The sequence below is a fragment of the Pantherophis guttatus genome, chromosome 4, assembly GCF_059756535.1.
Source record: "Pantherophis guttatus breed Tessera chromosome 4, ASM5975653v1, whole genome shotgun sequence".
Classification (NCBI taxonomy): domain Eukaryota; kingdom Metazoa; phylum Chordata; class Lepidosauria; order Squamata; family Colubridae; genus Pantherophis; species Pantherophis guttatus.
In genome coordinates, this window is record NC_142066.1 from 57000694 (window position 1) to 57016232 (window position 15539).

General features: G+C 36.2%; 1 protein-coding gene across 7 annotated transcripts in view; it reads right to left on the reverse strand.

The window, feature by feature from the left end:
• GPATCH8 (G-patch domain containing 8) overlaps positions 1 to 15539 on the reverse strand; it is a 107776-nt gene that overhangs the window by 7701 nt on the left and 84536 nt on the right. For all 7 annotated transcript variants that reach the window (XM_034416050.3, XM_087892238.1, XM_087892243.1 and 4 more), the window contains one exon: positions 928 to 1058. In XM_034416050.3, coding sequence (XP_034271941.1) covers positions 928 to 1058 — 131 coding nt within the window. The remainder of the gene's footprint in view (positions 1 to 927; positions 1059 to 15539) is intronic.

Genomic DNA, 15539 nt, shown 5'->3' on the forward strand with positions numbered 1-15539 from the left:
CTCAATCTTCCTAATGCCACGACCCTTTAATACAGTTCCTCATGTTGTGGTGACCCACAACCATAAAATTATTTCCTAAAACCATTGAAAATATGTGTTTTCCGATGGTCTTAGGCAACCCCCTGTGAATGGGTCATTCGACCCCCAAAGGGGTCGCGACCCACAGGTTGAGAACCACTGTTCTAAAGCATACCCTTGTGAGAAAGTGAATTAACTCACCATAAAATTTAAAATTAAATGTATACAATTCCAGCCTTCAAAATCAAGGGGAAAAAAACCCTCAAAATGACTGGGAACAAAGTACACACAATTTGGATACATACAAGAAACTTCATATGAATAGATGCCCCACTTGCTTTTGGCTTAGGTCTTTTTCCATATAAAATACCAGAACTGGCATTAATAATTTCATTAATAATCATTTCAGTTCATTTTTGTACTCATATCATACCTGTCATTTTTAAAAAAAATCATCATAGATAAGAGAGAGGATGGGCATTTCTGTATTGAGGAAATGGCAGATTAAAGTTCTGGTCTCCAAATATTTAAGCAGCCATAGCAGCACTTCATTCTGTCTGTAATCTAGTGTATGACTTGAAATAATTGCATATTTAGTTACAAGTCAGTCTAACTTGCATGTTAAAACAAAACTGCTTTTTTTTTTAACCAACACTGTGCAAATTCTGTCAGCTCAAATACCACATTGCAAGGAATATTGAGGACTAAAAAGGGGACCCTGCACCTGCAGAAATACGCTAGGAAGAAGACTGAGGACTAAGTAAAAAAACTGAAAGATATCAGGAACCATGGCAGGCAGCTTGAGTATTTTTAAGGAACAAAATGGCCAAAAGCTCTATTTAAACACACACAGCCCACTCCGACTCCAGCTTTAAATATTCTGCATCCTTGTAGTAGCTCATAATTCACCATTCAGTTTGCTTCCTCTGTTCAGCCAGCTCATGCAGACGGCGAAGGGCTTTCTCCTGCTTTCTCTCATCTTTCCGGGATCTTGAGGAAACATTGCGAGCAAATTCTCTTTGCTTGAGATCTTTTAATCTCTGTGCAAAATAGGAGAAGAAAATGATTATATAATTTATGGAGAGAAAAACAAACAATTCTTTAAAATACATCAGACAAAACTATAAGTGGATATAGTTTCAATGACCTCAGGAGAAAAACAGATTATAAAGCAAAATTCATACCTTATGAAAAAATGTTTGACTGATCACCCTAATTTCTAAACACTTTAATGATTTAGCCTTCACAATCTCCTGTTCAATGTCACATTATGATATATGTAAATGTATTACATATCAGTGCAAGCAGGAAACAGCAAAAGCACGCACAAAAAAAAAGCATTTATAAATGTAAAGATTCAGCATGCCTATATACTTTTTCTATGCAGCCTGCTGCAGTATGTTACTCTAGATGGTTTGTCCATAATTCACAACATTCCCAGCAAATTTGACCATGTTGGTCAGGGAAGGATGGAAATGAAGCCCAATTTGGAAAGTAATCAAATCTCAGAAATCAGATTCAATATGTAAGAACAAAAGCAAGAAAGAACAAGATTCATTTGAAAGAGGAATGTTGCTTTATTATGGTAAGCAGTAATTTTATATTCAAACTGTCTAAAGCTGGAAAAAAGAGGCTATTATTCTTGTAATATAATTAATAACAAACACATTTCTTAGGAATGTTATAAGAGACTTCTGGAAGGGTAATTTAGAGGTCACTTGAAAAGACAAAGCTGGGTGGGTATGTACACAATTCTAAAATTGTGCAATTGTTTTCTTAGGAATTATTATTTCTAAAATATTTAGGAGATGTATACAAAACTACATTTGTTTTGTAATAGGAATTCTGAAGAAACCTTGGCTCTTTCACTCTGAGAGCTATATGAAATATATGGACATTTTTGTTTGAAGGACAATATATAAATCAAATAAATGCATAAAATTTAATTAGAAAAAGCTGCAGAACTCTCTTATTTTAATTCTGTAATGTGTAAATGTGCCAAGTGGATAGTTTACTTTGCTCATTTTAACATAGACATATATATTGATGTAGGAAACTCAAATTTCATGAAAAGGATCAAGACAATACCCAAACTGGCAAATTATGCAGCAATAAAGCCCTTGGTGAGCCCCACAGCATAGTTCTGCTATTAAAGAAAATTATACCTCAGTTTTAATGATGGGTCATGAGAATGTCTTTTGTGTAGTACTTTAACAAATGGGGAATGAAGAGCACTGTGCGTTGTGCACATCTGGGAGGTTTGGCATGATTATATGGTTGTACTTTATACTGGATATCATGAAATGGCTTTAAAGGAGCTTGTTTTATGTTTCAAGTGGTAAGCTTAGATTGTCTTTAGTTACTGAAATCCTTTTCTGTGCACTGAAGAGGACAGCTACTGTTACTAAGACTGTGAGCATTCTTAATTCTAAGCCCTCCATTTTGCACAGAAGCAACACAATTCCAGATGAAATTCCAGTTTCATCAACTAGTATTCATTCTGTCCAAGGTTCCTCTAAAAGAAGAACATATATTGGTAAACATTGCCTCTTGACTCTCTGGACTACTAAGTGATACTGCTACTACTACTACTTTTATCCTCAATTTAAGGTCTCCATATATTGAATTTTACCCCCACCAATTTTCACACTTAGATATAAGTAACCGAGTGTGGCTGAAGGTTCACATATAGCCACCCAACTAACCTCAATTAAACTTGTCACCATGGATTTATCTGTGCAGAATAAGGAAAACCATCACTTTTTACTTTCCTGCATGGAACAAAGAGTTTTATATACAATGGGCTTTCTCCACTAGGTAGGATATGTGCTTGGTGACTTCAGGGAAAACAAATCCTGCAGGTTTTATCTATGCTTTAGTCTTCAACTGCAAGAGTGAAAGAGTTGGACTAAATCAAATAGAACTCATGTCACTATTGATTCCATAGAAGCACATGTATAAGTATTTCTTCCAGTATTAGTGTGAAAATATACAATTGGAACACTATCTTATAGTGCTTCTCTGTTTTAGGCATAATCTATCCTTCTTCAAAAGAGAATAAGAACAGATAAAATAATAATGCTGGAAATGATAAAGATTTATTGAAAGACAGATGAGTTATCAGACTGATAGGCTGACTTAGCCCTAGTAGTTCCCCGTCCCTAATGATTAGAAAAAAACTCAGTTTTGGTCATGACCCATTTCAATGATGTACAACTTGATTGGGACCCAGGGCCACATTTAGCTTTTGAGTGGTATACTAGAGAATGCATTTCAAAAGTAATTGGTGAATCCAAACAAACACTATATTTAGTGTAATGTACATTTAAATATGATTAAAATGCAGTTAAAATTATTACTTAGTGATCAGGTATTTAATAATTTCTCATTCCTGTCCTATTACACATTATTATTGTGTAAAAGACCACAACCATGTCATTCAATGCACTATAAGTATCATAGTTGCCTTAGTGCAGGGTGTCAAACTTGCAGTCCATGGGCTGGATGCATCATGTGCTGGCCACACCCACCCACATTTTAGCAAAGGGAGAAAAAGTCGTGATATATCATGTGTTGACAACATGACGGCAAATGTGATGATGTAAGTTTGACATCCTGCATTAGTGTATTCCTCTACTTCATAGTAACTAATGGTAAAATGCCAGAATTTCTTTTGCTGTGTCAGATAACATTAGAATTATCTATTCACATCTACTTTATACTTACAGAAGATTGACAATTAAAAAAAAGAATGTGAAATCATTCCAAAATAAGAGGGTATTCTTTTATCTATGTACATATCTTTAATTATGCATTTTGTTTATATTGACTAATATGAATCAAAATTATAAGTAGCCATAAGTATGAAGAGAATTGGGGTGAAATCTGCTATATAGTCATATGTGATAGTTATAGGACTATCATATTTCAGTTGAAAACAACAACCATTACCCAATAGTTAAGAGACACGGACAAAACAGTCACTCCTTGTTAGCAGCTAAGGAATGTTTTAGTGGTAATTGCATTATGAGATCCTCAACTAGAAATTCTTACCAGCAAATTTTATTAAGCTTTGATGACATAATACAAATTCAAATTATGCACTCTACACTTATGTTTAGAACAACACCTGCGAAATGGATTTTTTTAAAGTAGCATTCCAGCTTTAGTCTGGTCCTTTCTTTGCTACTTGGCTTCTCTTCAACATAAGCCTGACATTTCTATAGTTTGCACTGTGTGTTTAACAAAGTCACCTATGAAATGCATAAAAACCCAATTAGTTTCTAAAAAACAAAGCTTGTCTTCTAATTATATTGTGGGTTTTTTTTGTTTTTTTTGTTTTTGCTAGCTGTCAAGGTCCATCTGTTGGCCAAAAATTCAGGGTATAAATAGAACAAATCAAGCTGCTTTTCTTTTAGGAAAGAGATTGAGGTAAACAGAGGTCAGGAAGCAGACTTCCAGAAGAAATTGACCAGCGTACATTTTTGTAAAAAGAAAAAAAGGAAAACAAAGCAAAGCAAAAAACAGTTGAAGAAAAACGAATGACTCCATAACAGATATGAATCTGTGAGAATTACTTTTAAACCTTTCTAGAATTTTAGCCAAAGTTGCAGCATTTATTCTTCCACCAGAACAAAGCTATGCTTCTGTAGTTGCCAATCTTTCCATTTTTTTCAGCTATAAAAGTCACAGTAACAAAAAGGAAATAATTATTCCATGAATATCTTCAATAGGGTAACAAAATTTTGATATTTTAAAACAGGAATAGGCAGTTTTTGGAGACTGCTGGAACATCTGGAATTTTGATAGCACATTGGGTGCTTTCCCACAAAATAGCAATCATGAGAACTTGTGCATACCCCAAAATAATTATAACAGTCAACCACAAAATATATATTTATGTATCAGAAAGAAAACTGGAACTTTCAGGAAGTTAGTAAAAAGAGAATTAAAAGGAAACTAGTAGGAAAGTTCAGCAAAGGAAGCCCCTATCAAAAATTCCATCTAAGTAAAAAGTACACAATTTGCTTACCTGAGAGCCAAGAAAAGAACAACAATAAATACTTTCCCACTGGCAATACCTTAAGAACATGAGTCTGTGATCTTGACCTGCTGCAATACATTGTATTCTTGCCAGAAAACAAACTTGCTTGCTTGCAAGAATTGTATATCAAATTGCAAGAATTATATATCAAGAGTTGCAAGAATTATATATCAAACAAGCAAGGTTCTACAACAGGAGTCATAGAGGAAATAACTTACTGTAAGGAAACGAATCAGAGAGCTAGTTTGATGTAGTGGTTAAGGTGCTGGCCTAGAGACTGTGAATTCCAGTCCATCCATAAGTAGGAAAGCCAGCTGGTGACTTTGAGCCAATCATTCTCTCTCTCTGCCAAACCCATTTCACAGGGTTTGTTTTTGTGCGGAAAATAGGAGGAGGAAAGACTATTATATATTTGCTGCCTCGAATTACTTATGAGTAATAAAGGTTGGATAAAATCTAAAGTAAAAATCTAATACATGCATACACACATACATTACAAGTAGTGGATGAAAATGTTAAGCATAACCAAAGATACAGAAGATATTTTATGCTACTGGAACTCAGAAATGCCTGAACCCCTACCAGAAAAAAAATAGCTGTAATCTTTTGAGGAAAATAAAAACACATTGCAATGTGAGATACAGAATAATAGATCCCTGAAGGGTACAACAGTTACAGCTGCTGATTCACTACTACAAAAAGAAGAGCGCACTGACTCATTTACATTGGTTTAAAGCGGGGGCTCCCTGGGAATCCCAAATGTTTCACAGCTGCAAAGTGCTGTGAACAGAACAGCTGGTGAGGTCTTAGGACCATAGGAGGATCAGAAAGACTTAACATAGTGCCTGTGAAGGATGGATGGACATTGTTTTTCTGTGATTGTTTAGTGTGATTAGATGTAGTGCTATAGGGTTGGGAGATATGGATGGATGTGCCTGGGACAGGAGAACTTGGGCAAACTGTGAGGAGATACAATTAATCCTTGAATTACAAGCATTCGTTTAGCAACTGTTGAAGTTACAGTGGCACTGAAAAAAGTGACCAATTCTCGCACTTACAACCATTGCAGCATCCCCAAGGTTTTGTCATCAAAACTAGGTACTTGGCAACTGGCATGTATTTATGATAGTTGCACTGACCTAAGATCACATGATCACCATTTGCGATCACCAGCCAGCTTCCTATAAGCAAAGTCAATGGGGGTCAGGGTGGATAAAAATCAATGATTTTTTTTAAAATAAAAAAAATCTGATTTTTTTTTATTTAAATTGGATTTTTTTTTAAATAAAATGCTTTTTGAGGAAAATATATTACCATCCAAAGGTTATTCCATCATGAAATAAAGATTAGTTTTTTAATTATGTAGAATAAGGCTGTATATGTTTAATTTTTTTGGTAAATAAATTCCATTAAATTCCATTCACAATGTCATGCTCTTCCAGAGGTTTTTGTAAGATTATTGGGCAGTTTCTCTGCCTACAAGATATTATCACAGATGCTTGGTTTACTTTTGCAGTTCTCAAAACTGAATTTGACTCAGCAGAGATCACATGCCTCTTCTTCACAGCAAAAATGTTATAAAATGAACAGAGTTGAGAAAAAGACCTTAATCCTATTGTTCTACAAACTTATGAATACAGAATCAACCCCTTCAGTGCTAAGTTTCAAGAAGTTCAGTGAATAGAATAGATACAATATTTTTCCGATTGTTTGGAGTGGAATAGATCTGCACAAGAAGAAAGTGAAACTGATCAAAATTCTGAATGCTGGGTCATCACTAGAAGGTCTCTTTAAGACCGCCAGCCCCGCCGCCCGTAAAGAGCCGCTTCTACAGCTGAGAGGCGGCTTGAAAAACTCTGTGTTCCTGAGGAAACGTGAGGAGAGCCAGCGAGATCAGGTAGAGCCCCCTGCGAAGCCCCCAGATTGTCTTATTTGCTTCTGGGGAGGAAGCAGGGTGAGGCTCCCTATCCAGCTCGCTGAGGCTCCGGACACCGGGGACAACTCTGCATTCAGCAGAGCCAGACAACGCGACCAACACAACCAGCGAAATCCAAGAGAATTATTAAAAATAAACAGGGTGGAATCTGGACTTGAAACTCAAAACTGCAAGTATTTGTATTAGCTCTGTGATTGAATTTAAGAATGGAGAAAAAGTGAAAGTTTGCTAAAATGGCATCCGGCTTCAGCGGTAGGAAAAAAGCTGAAAGCGAAAGTGGATTTGCATGAGTGTTTTAATACGCTACAAAGTATTTAAAGCAACAGCGCTGGCTAGAAGAAAAGGGAAAAGTTTTTTTTTAAAGTGATTTTGATCTGTTCCTTCTCCCTTAGAGACTTGATTAAAGCTGGGGAAATTTCTGAGAGGATTCTGTGGTGAAAAGGGAGGGAAGACTTCCTTCTTAGAAAGAATCAGACTGCGTGGCAGAATGGCTTCAAAGCAGACAAAGCCAGCCACTAAAGCTGCAGGGGGGGGGCGTTCCCCCACTCATAAATCACAAGAGCAGCTATTAAGTTTGCAGACTCAGAGCCAAGCACAGGAGACTGGTTTTAAAGATTTGAAGGAATTTATTGCTGCAGCTCTGATGAATCAAAATGAAGTTTTCGACCAGAAATTTGAAAAATCTCAACAGGAAATTAAGGAGGTGGTTCAAGAAAAGTATGACAAGATGAAGCATGACATATTGACAGTTGTGACTGGCTTGTCAGAAGTAGTTGTTCAGATTGATAAAAAAGTGGAAGAACTTAGTTCAGAAGTAGAATCTAAAATGTAGGAAGCTGATTATAAAATTTCTAATGTTGACAATAAAATGCAAAGGATTGAAAATGAAGTGACAATGATGCAATTTAGATTCATGGAGTTTGCTGTAAGATTGAGAGGAATAAAAGAAAACAACAGAGAGGACTTGAGAAGGGTTTGTGCTGATGCCCTGGCTGTGATGCTAAAAGCTAACCCTGAGGAGATTTTGTGCAAGATGGACAAGGTCTACAGAGTGAATTCTTGGGGGGCAAGGGAAAGGCAATTGCCTAGAGATGTGGTGATCTACTTTACAGATAGAAGAATAAGAAATGATATCTTGCAAAAGTCTTTTGTTTCTACTATTCAAGTGGATGGAAGGGAGATTGGGATTTACAAAGAGTTGCCGCCTAAGATGTTAAGAGATAGAAAGGATTTTGGATTTTTGGTGACTGAATTAAAGAAACAACAAATCCCATTCAGATGGGACACTCCAGTTGGCATAATATTGAGGTATCAAGGAGAGAGATATCGATTAAATACTGTTGAAAAAGCGGAAGAATTTTACTTCAATGTTTTTAAAACTGGCGCAACATCTCCACGTACATCCTCAGTGATAGGCATAGAGGAGGGTGATAAAGAGAAGCAATTTGAACAAGAGCTTGAACAGCAGCGGAAACAGATGGAGGTGGAGGCAATGGAAACTCAAGGAGCAACAGGGTTTTTTTTGGATGAACCGTTGCTGGATCTTCCTTTAGAGGCTATAGGTGGACCACCCAAAAATACAAGAGAAGTGGCAGTGGATCTCGAGTTGATGTCGTATAAAGCTAAAGATCAGTGTATAACTCGAGCAGCTTATAAACAAATTCTAGAGAAACAACAACAGCAGAGGTCTAAGCCACCACAAGATAAGAAGGGAGCCAATGGTAAAACACAAAAATCTGAAGCTATGGGAGGAGCTAAGCCGAAGACTACTAGTTTGGAACAGAAACTTCAGCAAATGCTCTTAACGCTTCAGGAGACTACAAATGACAATTAAGTTTTTATCTTGGAATGTGAATGGATTGAACTCACCTCAGAAAAGAAGGAAAATATTTCATTATCTGAGACAATTTAATAATGATGTTATTTGTTTACAAGAAACTCATATTAGAATACAAGATCAAAAATATTTGATAAATTCTAGATTAGGAGCACAGTTTATAGCCTCAAATCCGGAGAAAAAGAATGGTGTAGTGATTTATATAAATAAAAGATTGTCAGCTAAAATTATAGAAGCAGATGATTGTGGAAGATATATAGCAATTGAACTTTATACATATAATGGTCCAATTTTGGTGATTGGAATTTACGCTCCTAATCAGCAACAAGAAAATTTTTACAAAATATTGTACTCTAAAATATTACAATGGGACTATAGATCTATTTTACTTATGGGAGATTGGAATGGAGTAATAGATCCCAAAAAAGATAAAAAGAGTTTGGCAAAGTCATGTGTTAAATTACCACAGATCTTTTTTGATATGAAAGAAGATTTGGAATTGAAAGATATATGGAGAGTGCATAACCCAAAAGAACTGGACTTTACTTTTTTCTCAGATAGACATAGATCCTTCTCTAGGATTGATTTTATCCTACTTACGGCTGATTTACTTCTAAAAACAAAGAAAACAAAGATATTTCCGAGGACTTTAACTGACCATAGCCCTGTATGGATAGAAATAGAAATGGGAAAGAATGAGAGAAGATCGTGGAGAGTAAATGAAAATTTGTTTAGATATGAAAAGAATGTAAATGAACTCAAAAAACAAATGAAGGAATTTTTTGAAATGAATTTGAATAAGGGTACCCCTATTGAAATTGTTTGGGACGCGAGCAAGGCGTATATGCGGGGGGTACTGATCTACATGAATTCTAAACATAAATCAAATCGACAAAGAAAAAGATTAGAACTGGAAGGAGAGATAAAGAAAAAAGAACAGTTACTCATAAAAAATCCAACAGATGAAAAACTACAAGGAATTATAAAACTTTTGAAAGATCAATTTCAAATGCTCACAGCGGAACAAGCAGCAACTAATTTACAATTTGCGAAACATAATACATTTTGCAACGCTAATAAACCGGGCAGGTGGTTGGCTTACACATTGAGGAAGCAGCACAGTACTCGGACTATTGGCAGTATTGAGTATGGAGGGAAGGAAGTTTTTCAACAAAGACTAATCAAAGAAGCCTTCTTAGATTATTATACCAAACTATATGCCAAAGATGATATACAGAATGAACTTATAAATAAATATCTAGAAGAAAGGAGAGTTACGAAAATTGTTGCTATTAAACAACTGAAAACAGCTAAAGCTCCAGGGACGGATGGTTTAACTGCGGTGTATTATAAAACTTTACAAGTAGAAATGATTGAACATCTTAAAGACTTATTTTGTAGCATACAACAAGGGGGTAAAATACCCCCTTCATGGAAAGCAGCTTTTGTTTCATTGATACCGAAAGAGGAAGCAGGTTCTACAAAACCGGAAAATTTTAGACCAATATCTCTCCTGAATACGGATTATAAAATTTTTGCAAAAGTATTAGCCAACAGATTAATGTCAGTTATCCAAGAGGTGATTCATCATGATCAAGCAGGATTTATAGAAGGTAGATACATGAAGGAATGTGAGGCAAATTATAGATTTATTGGAATATCTTGAGAAGAATAAACAGATCTCTGCAGTGCTGGTGTTTTTGGATGCGGAGAAGGCCTTTGATCGAGTGAATTGGAACTTTCTATTAAAGACTTTAAGAAAGATGGATTTTGGGGATCAGTTTGTGCAGGCGGTTTCAGCAATTTATCAAAAGCAAACAGCACAAATTATTATTAATGGAAGCTTAACTACAAACTTCAGTATAGAAAAAGGTATAAGACAAGGTTGTCCGTTATCCCCGTTGTTGTTTATCTTAACTCTAGAAGTCTTGTTGAACACAATACGGGACTCGAGTACTTTGAATGGAATAGTTATAAGGCAAGAGGATTACAGAACAAGGGCATTTGCTGACGATCTGGTTGTTACCCTAACACGGCCGATGGAATCAATAATCCAGATGAAAGACATTATAGAAGAATACGGCATGGTATCAGGATTTAGACTGAATCAGAAAAAAACCAAGATGATAGTTAAAAACATGACAGAAGATCAAAAGAAGGAACTTGAAAGGAAGGCAGCCTTTGAAATAGTACCAAAGGTGAGATATCTAGGAGTCCAAGTTGCAGATTCAAATATAAAACTGTTTCAAAATAATTATGAGGTGTTGTGGCGAAAGGTACAAAAGGATATGGAAACTTGGAAAAAACTGCAGCTGTCTTTACTTGGAAGAATAGCAGCAGTTAAAATGAATGTTCTACCTAGATTTTTATTTTTGTTTCAAATGATTCCAGTGCTTAAAAGTGATAAACAGCTGATAGAATGGCAAAAAGGAGTGAATAAGTTTGTTTGGAATGAGAAAAAGCCAAGAGTTAAACTGAAAATTATGCAAGATGTTTGTGAAAGGGGTGGCCTTAAACTTCCAAACCTACAACTGTATTATGAAGCAGCAGCAAGTGATTGGTTTGGAAGGACAAAGACTGGAATACTGAATATAGAAAGTCATGATCTTGAACTTGGTTGGCATGCATATTTGTTCTACGAAAATAAAGTGGATAAAGTATTCAACAGCCATATATTTAGAAATTCCTTGATGAGAGTATGGAAGAAGCACCAGTTCAAATGGGATTATAAAATACCGTTGTGGTTGGATCTTGGTCATATTATATGGAATACAAATATAAAGTCACTCGGGGGGGTTTTATACAAAGAAGTACTTTTTAATGATGGGGGCAGATGGCAACTAAAGACACTAAATACATTGTTGGAAGAAGGGATTAATTTAACTTGGTTACAGTATAATCAACTTCAATTGAGATGGAGAGAAGATCAAAAAACTGGTTTAATGTTGCATGAAGAAGAATTGGTAAGACAGATAAAAGAGAAAGGCCCAATGAACATCAAGAGGGTTTATAACATTTTGTTAGAAAGAGATTCAGAAAATGAATTGGTTAGAGATTGTATGATTAAATGGGCGCAAAACTTTGCAGAACCAGTTATGATGGAAACGTGGGAAAAAATATGGGTTCAGAATGTTAAATTTACGCAGTCACAGAATTTGAGAGAAATTTTTTACAAAATGTTTTATAGGTGGCATCTAGATCCTAAGAAATTGTCATGCATGAATCCTAATGTTCAACCAAAATGTTGGAGATGTGATTGTTTAGATTTATTTATTATTATTTATTAATTAAATTTCTATACCGCCCTTCTCCAAATAGGACTCAGGGCGGTGCACAGCCAAGGTAAAAACAGAGCATACAAAATTTAAAAACAGTATTAAAATAATTAAATATTTTGGCTGTAAATTAAAACAACCCAATTTAAAATCAATTTAAAATTTAACTCAAGCCAGCCCAGCTAGTTGAAATAAATAGGTTTTCAGGGCCCGACAAAAAATCCGGAGGTCTGTTATTGTACGTAACTCTGGGGGAAGGTTGTTCCAGAGGGTGGGCGCCATCACAGAGAAGGCTCTCCCCCTGGGGGTCGCCAGCCGACATTGTCTGGCAGACGGCACCCTGAGGAGGCCCACTTTGTGCGAGCGTAGTGACCGGTGGGAGGCTATTGGTGGCAGAAGGCGGTCTCGTAAGTATCCCGGCCCTAAGCCGCTACATAAGATGCTACATATTATCATATATGGTGGACTTGCAAGAAAGTGAAGGCTTTCTGGATAAAAAATTGGTGGATTATGCAAAATGTTTTGAAGAAAAAACTCCAATTTTCTCCTCAATTGTTTTTATTGGGCATAGTTAAGGACTTTTCAATGGGTGAAACAAAATTGATATTGTATATGGTGACAGCAGCTAGGTTACTGATTGGTCAATATTGGAAAAGGGATGTTATGCCTACTATTGAAGAATGGATTTTGAAGGTGGCCAGTTTTGCAGAAATGGCGAAGATATCAGCATACTTAAAAGACCGGACTCAAGAGACCTATGCATGGGAGTGGAAGAAATGGATAGATTGTGTGCAGAATAAATATCAAACTAGGAAGTATCAGATAGCTTTTAGTTGAATGGTGTGTAGAAATGTATAGTATACAGAGGATAGAATAGTTCAATGTCATCTAGAAATGTATAGTTCACAGGGGGTAGAATAGATGTGCGGTAAAGTATGATGATATAATATGATTTGGATTTGGATTTCACCTTGGGGAAGTCATGGGAGGAGGGGAGGGCTAGGGAGGGTTAGGGAGGGAAAGGGGGGGGAATGGGAAAATTTGTACTTGTAAAACTTTTTCAATAAAAAAAGAAAAAAAAAAGAAGAAAGTGAAACTAAGTGAGAGGAGGAAGGGGCAAGCAGACAAGCAGTACAAAATGAAAGTGAAACTTTCTGAGCACAATACTGCACAGCCACAGATAGACAAGTCTTTGGATCTTTTTGTGTGTATGACCTGAGGTTTATCACATTCTTTCCTTGGAGGAAAAAACCTATAATGGCAGCAGGTCGTAAAAGAGACCCAGCTTGGCAATATTTTAATGAAGTTCCTTTACCTATCGGTAAGGCAGGCAAGCGTGCAAACTGCAAACACTGCAACAAAGAAATGCAAGGCCTGGTGGCCCGAATGAGGCAACATCATGAGAAATGCTGTGATGAAGATGACCAAAGAAACACATTTGAACAGGCAGGATCTTCAGGTTGGTAAACATTTTTATTGAATCATATTTCTAAAGACTGCCTTGAACTGTCATATTTGAGCAAAATTATATTTCTTATTATTACTGCATGTTACTGTCATTTGGTACGGTTATGAAGAAAAGCAAATATTCCTTTTGGGGCAGTGCTGTGTACAATAAGCAGAAATTGTATAAACAATAAAATAACAGCATTGACTTTTTTGTTTAGGGGAATTCATGGATTCTGGAAACTATCCACCTTCAAGATCACCATCCTCCTGTTCTACAGTTTCAGAGTTATCCATCCAGGATAGTGCTTCATTAGCATCATCATCATCATCAGACACCCACAGCCACATATCACTATTACCTAAAAGAAAGAAAAAACCCTTCCCTCCTGGAACCACCATAGATAAATTTGTGATAAAAACTAGCAGTTTAGAAAAAGAGTTAATTGATGAAAAAATTGCCCAGTTTGTTTATGCAACAAAGTCTTCTTTCCGTCTGACTGAGAACCCACATTTCATTAATATGGTTCAGTCACTGAGACCAGGATACAGTCCACCCAGCAGAGCAGATGTTGCAGGGAAACTGATGGATAAAGTGTATGACAGAGAAATGGAGCAATGTGCAACAGCTCCGGAGGGTAGAATTGTTAACCTAAGTATTGATGGGTGGAGTAATGTCCACAATGATCCTATTGTATGTGCTTGTATAACAACAGAAGAAGGGAAAGTCTTCCTTGCACAAACAATTGACACGTCAGGAAATGCGCACACAGCAGAATTCTTACAAGAAGTGGCAGTAAAAGCTATAAATAACATGTGAACAAAAATTCAAATGTCTAATACGCAGTTTGGTCACAGACAATGCTGCAAATGTATCCAAGATGAGAAGAAATTTAGAAGAGCAGGAAGGGAATTCAAAGCTAATAACATATGGTTGCAATGCTCATTTGCTGCACCTCTTAGCCAGACTTAAGTGTTCCAGAAATAAAGACTAATGTTGTTGAAATTGCTAAATACTTCTCTAACAATCATTTTGCTGCAGCAGCTCTGAAAAGGATGGGTGGAACCAAGCTAATGCTCCCACAAGATGTTAGATGGAACTCTGTGGGGGACTGTTTTGAGCTGTATATCAAGAACTGGCCTATTCTGATGACTGTTTGTGAAGAAAATCGAGATAAAATAGATGGCACTGTCACGGCCAAAATCCTCAACATTGGGCTTAAGAGAAATGTTGAACATATGCTGAGCATCCTGAAACCCATCTCTGAAGCTTTAAACAAAATACAGAAAAATAGCTGTTTTATTGCTGATGCTGTTGAAATTTGGAAGGAACTGAGTGAACACTTAAAAACAGAACTACACATGGACAGAATTAAATTACAAGCATTAAAAAAACGAATGGGACAAGAACTGTCTCCAGTACTACTCATTTTTTGGCAAATATTGTCAATATTCAGTATCAGGGTCAAAACTTAAGTGCTGAGGAAGAGGAGTTAGCTATGACATGGGTATCCAGCAATCATCCATCTGTAATGCCAACTATAATAAACTTCAAAGCTAAGGGGAACCATTCAAGAAATATATGTTTGCTGAAGATATTTTAAAGAAAGTCACACCAGTGAACTGGTGGAAGTCACTTAAGCACTTGGATTTAGAGACTGTTCAAGTAATGATTTCACTTTTAACAATAGTAGCTTCTTCTGCAGGTGTTGAAAGAATATTCTCTTCCTTTGGACTCATTCATTCTAAATTGAGAAATCGTTTGGGACCCGATAAAACAGGAAAGCTTGTTTTTCTTTTCCAGATTATGAACAAAGAAGAAGATGAAGATGATGAGTGAGCTACAGAGGACAGTATTTAAGTTTTTCATGTGTAGGCTGGGCTGACAGTCTAAGTTTCTTAAAATATATATATTTTGTTTAGCCAAATTAATTAACAAACATGGATGTTTATTTAAGCAAACAACATATGCTGTAATGTTAT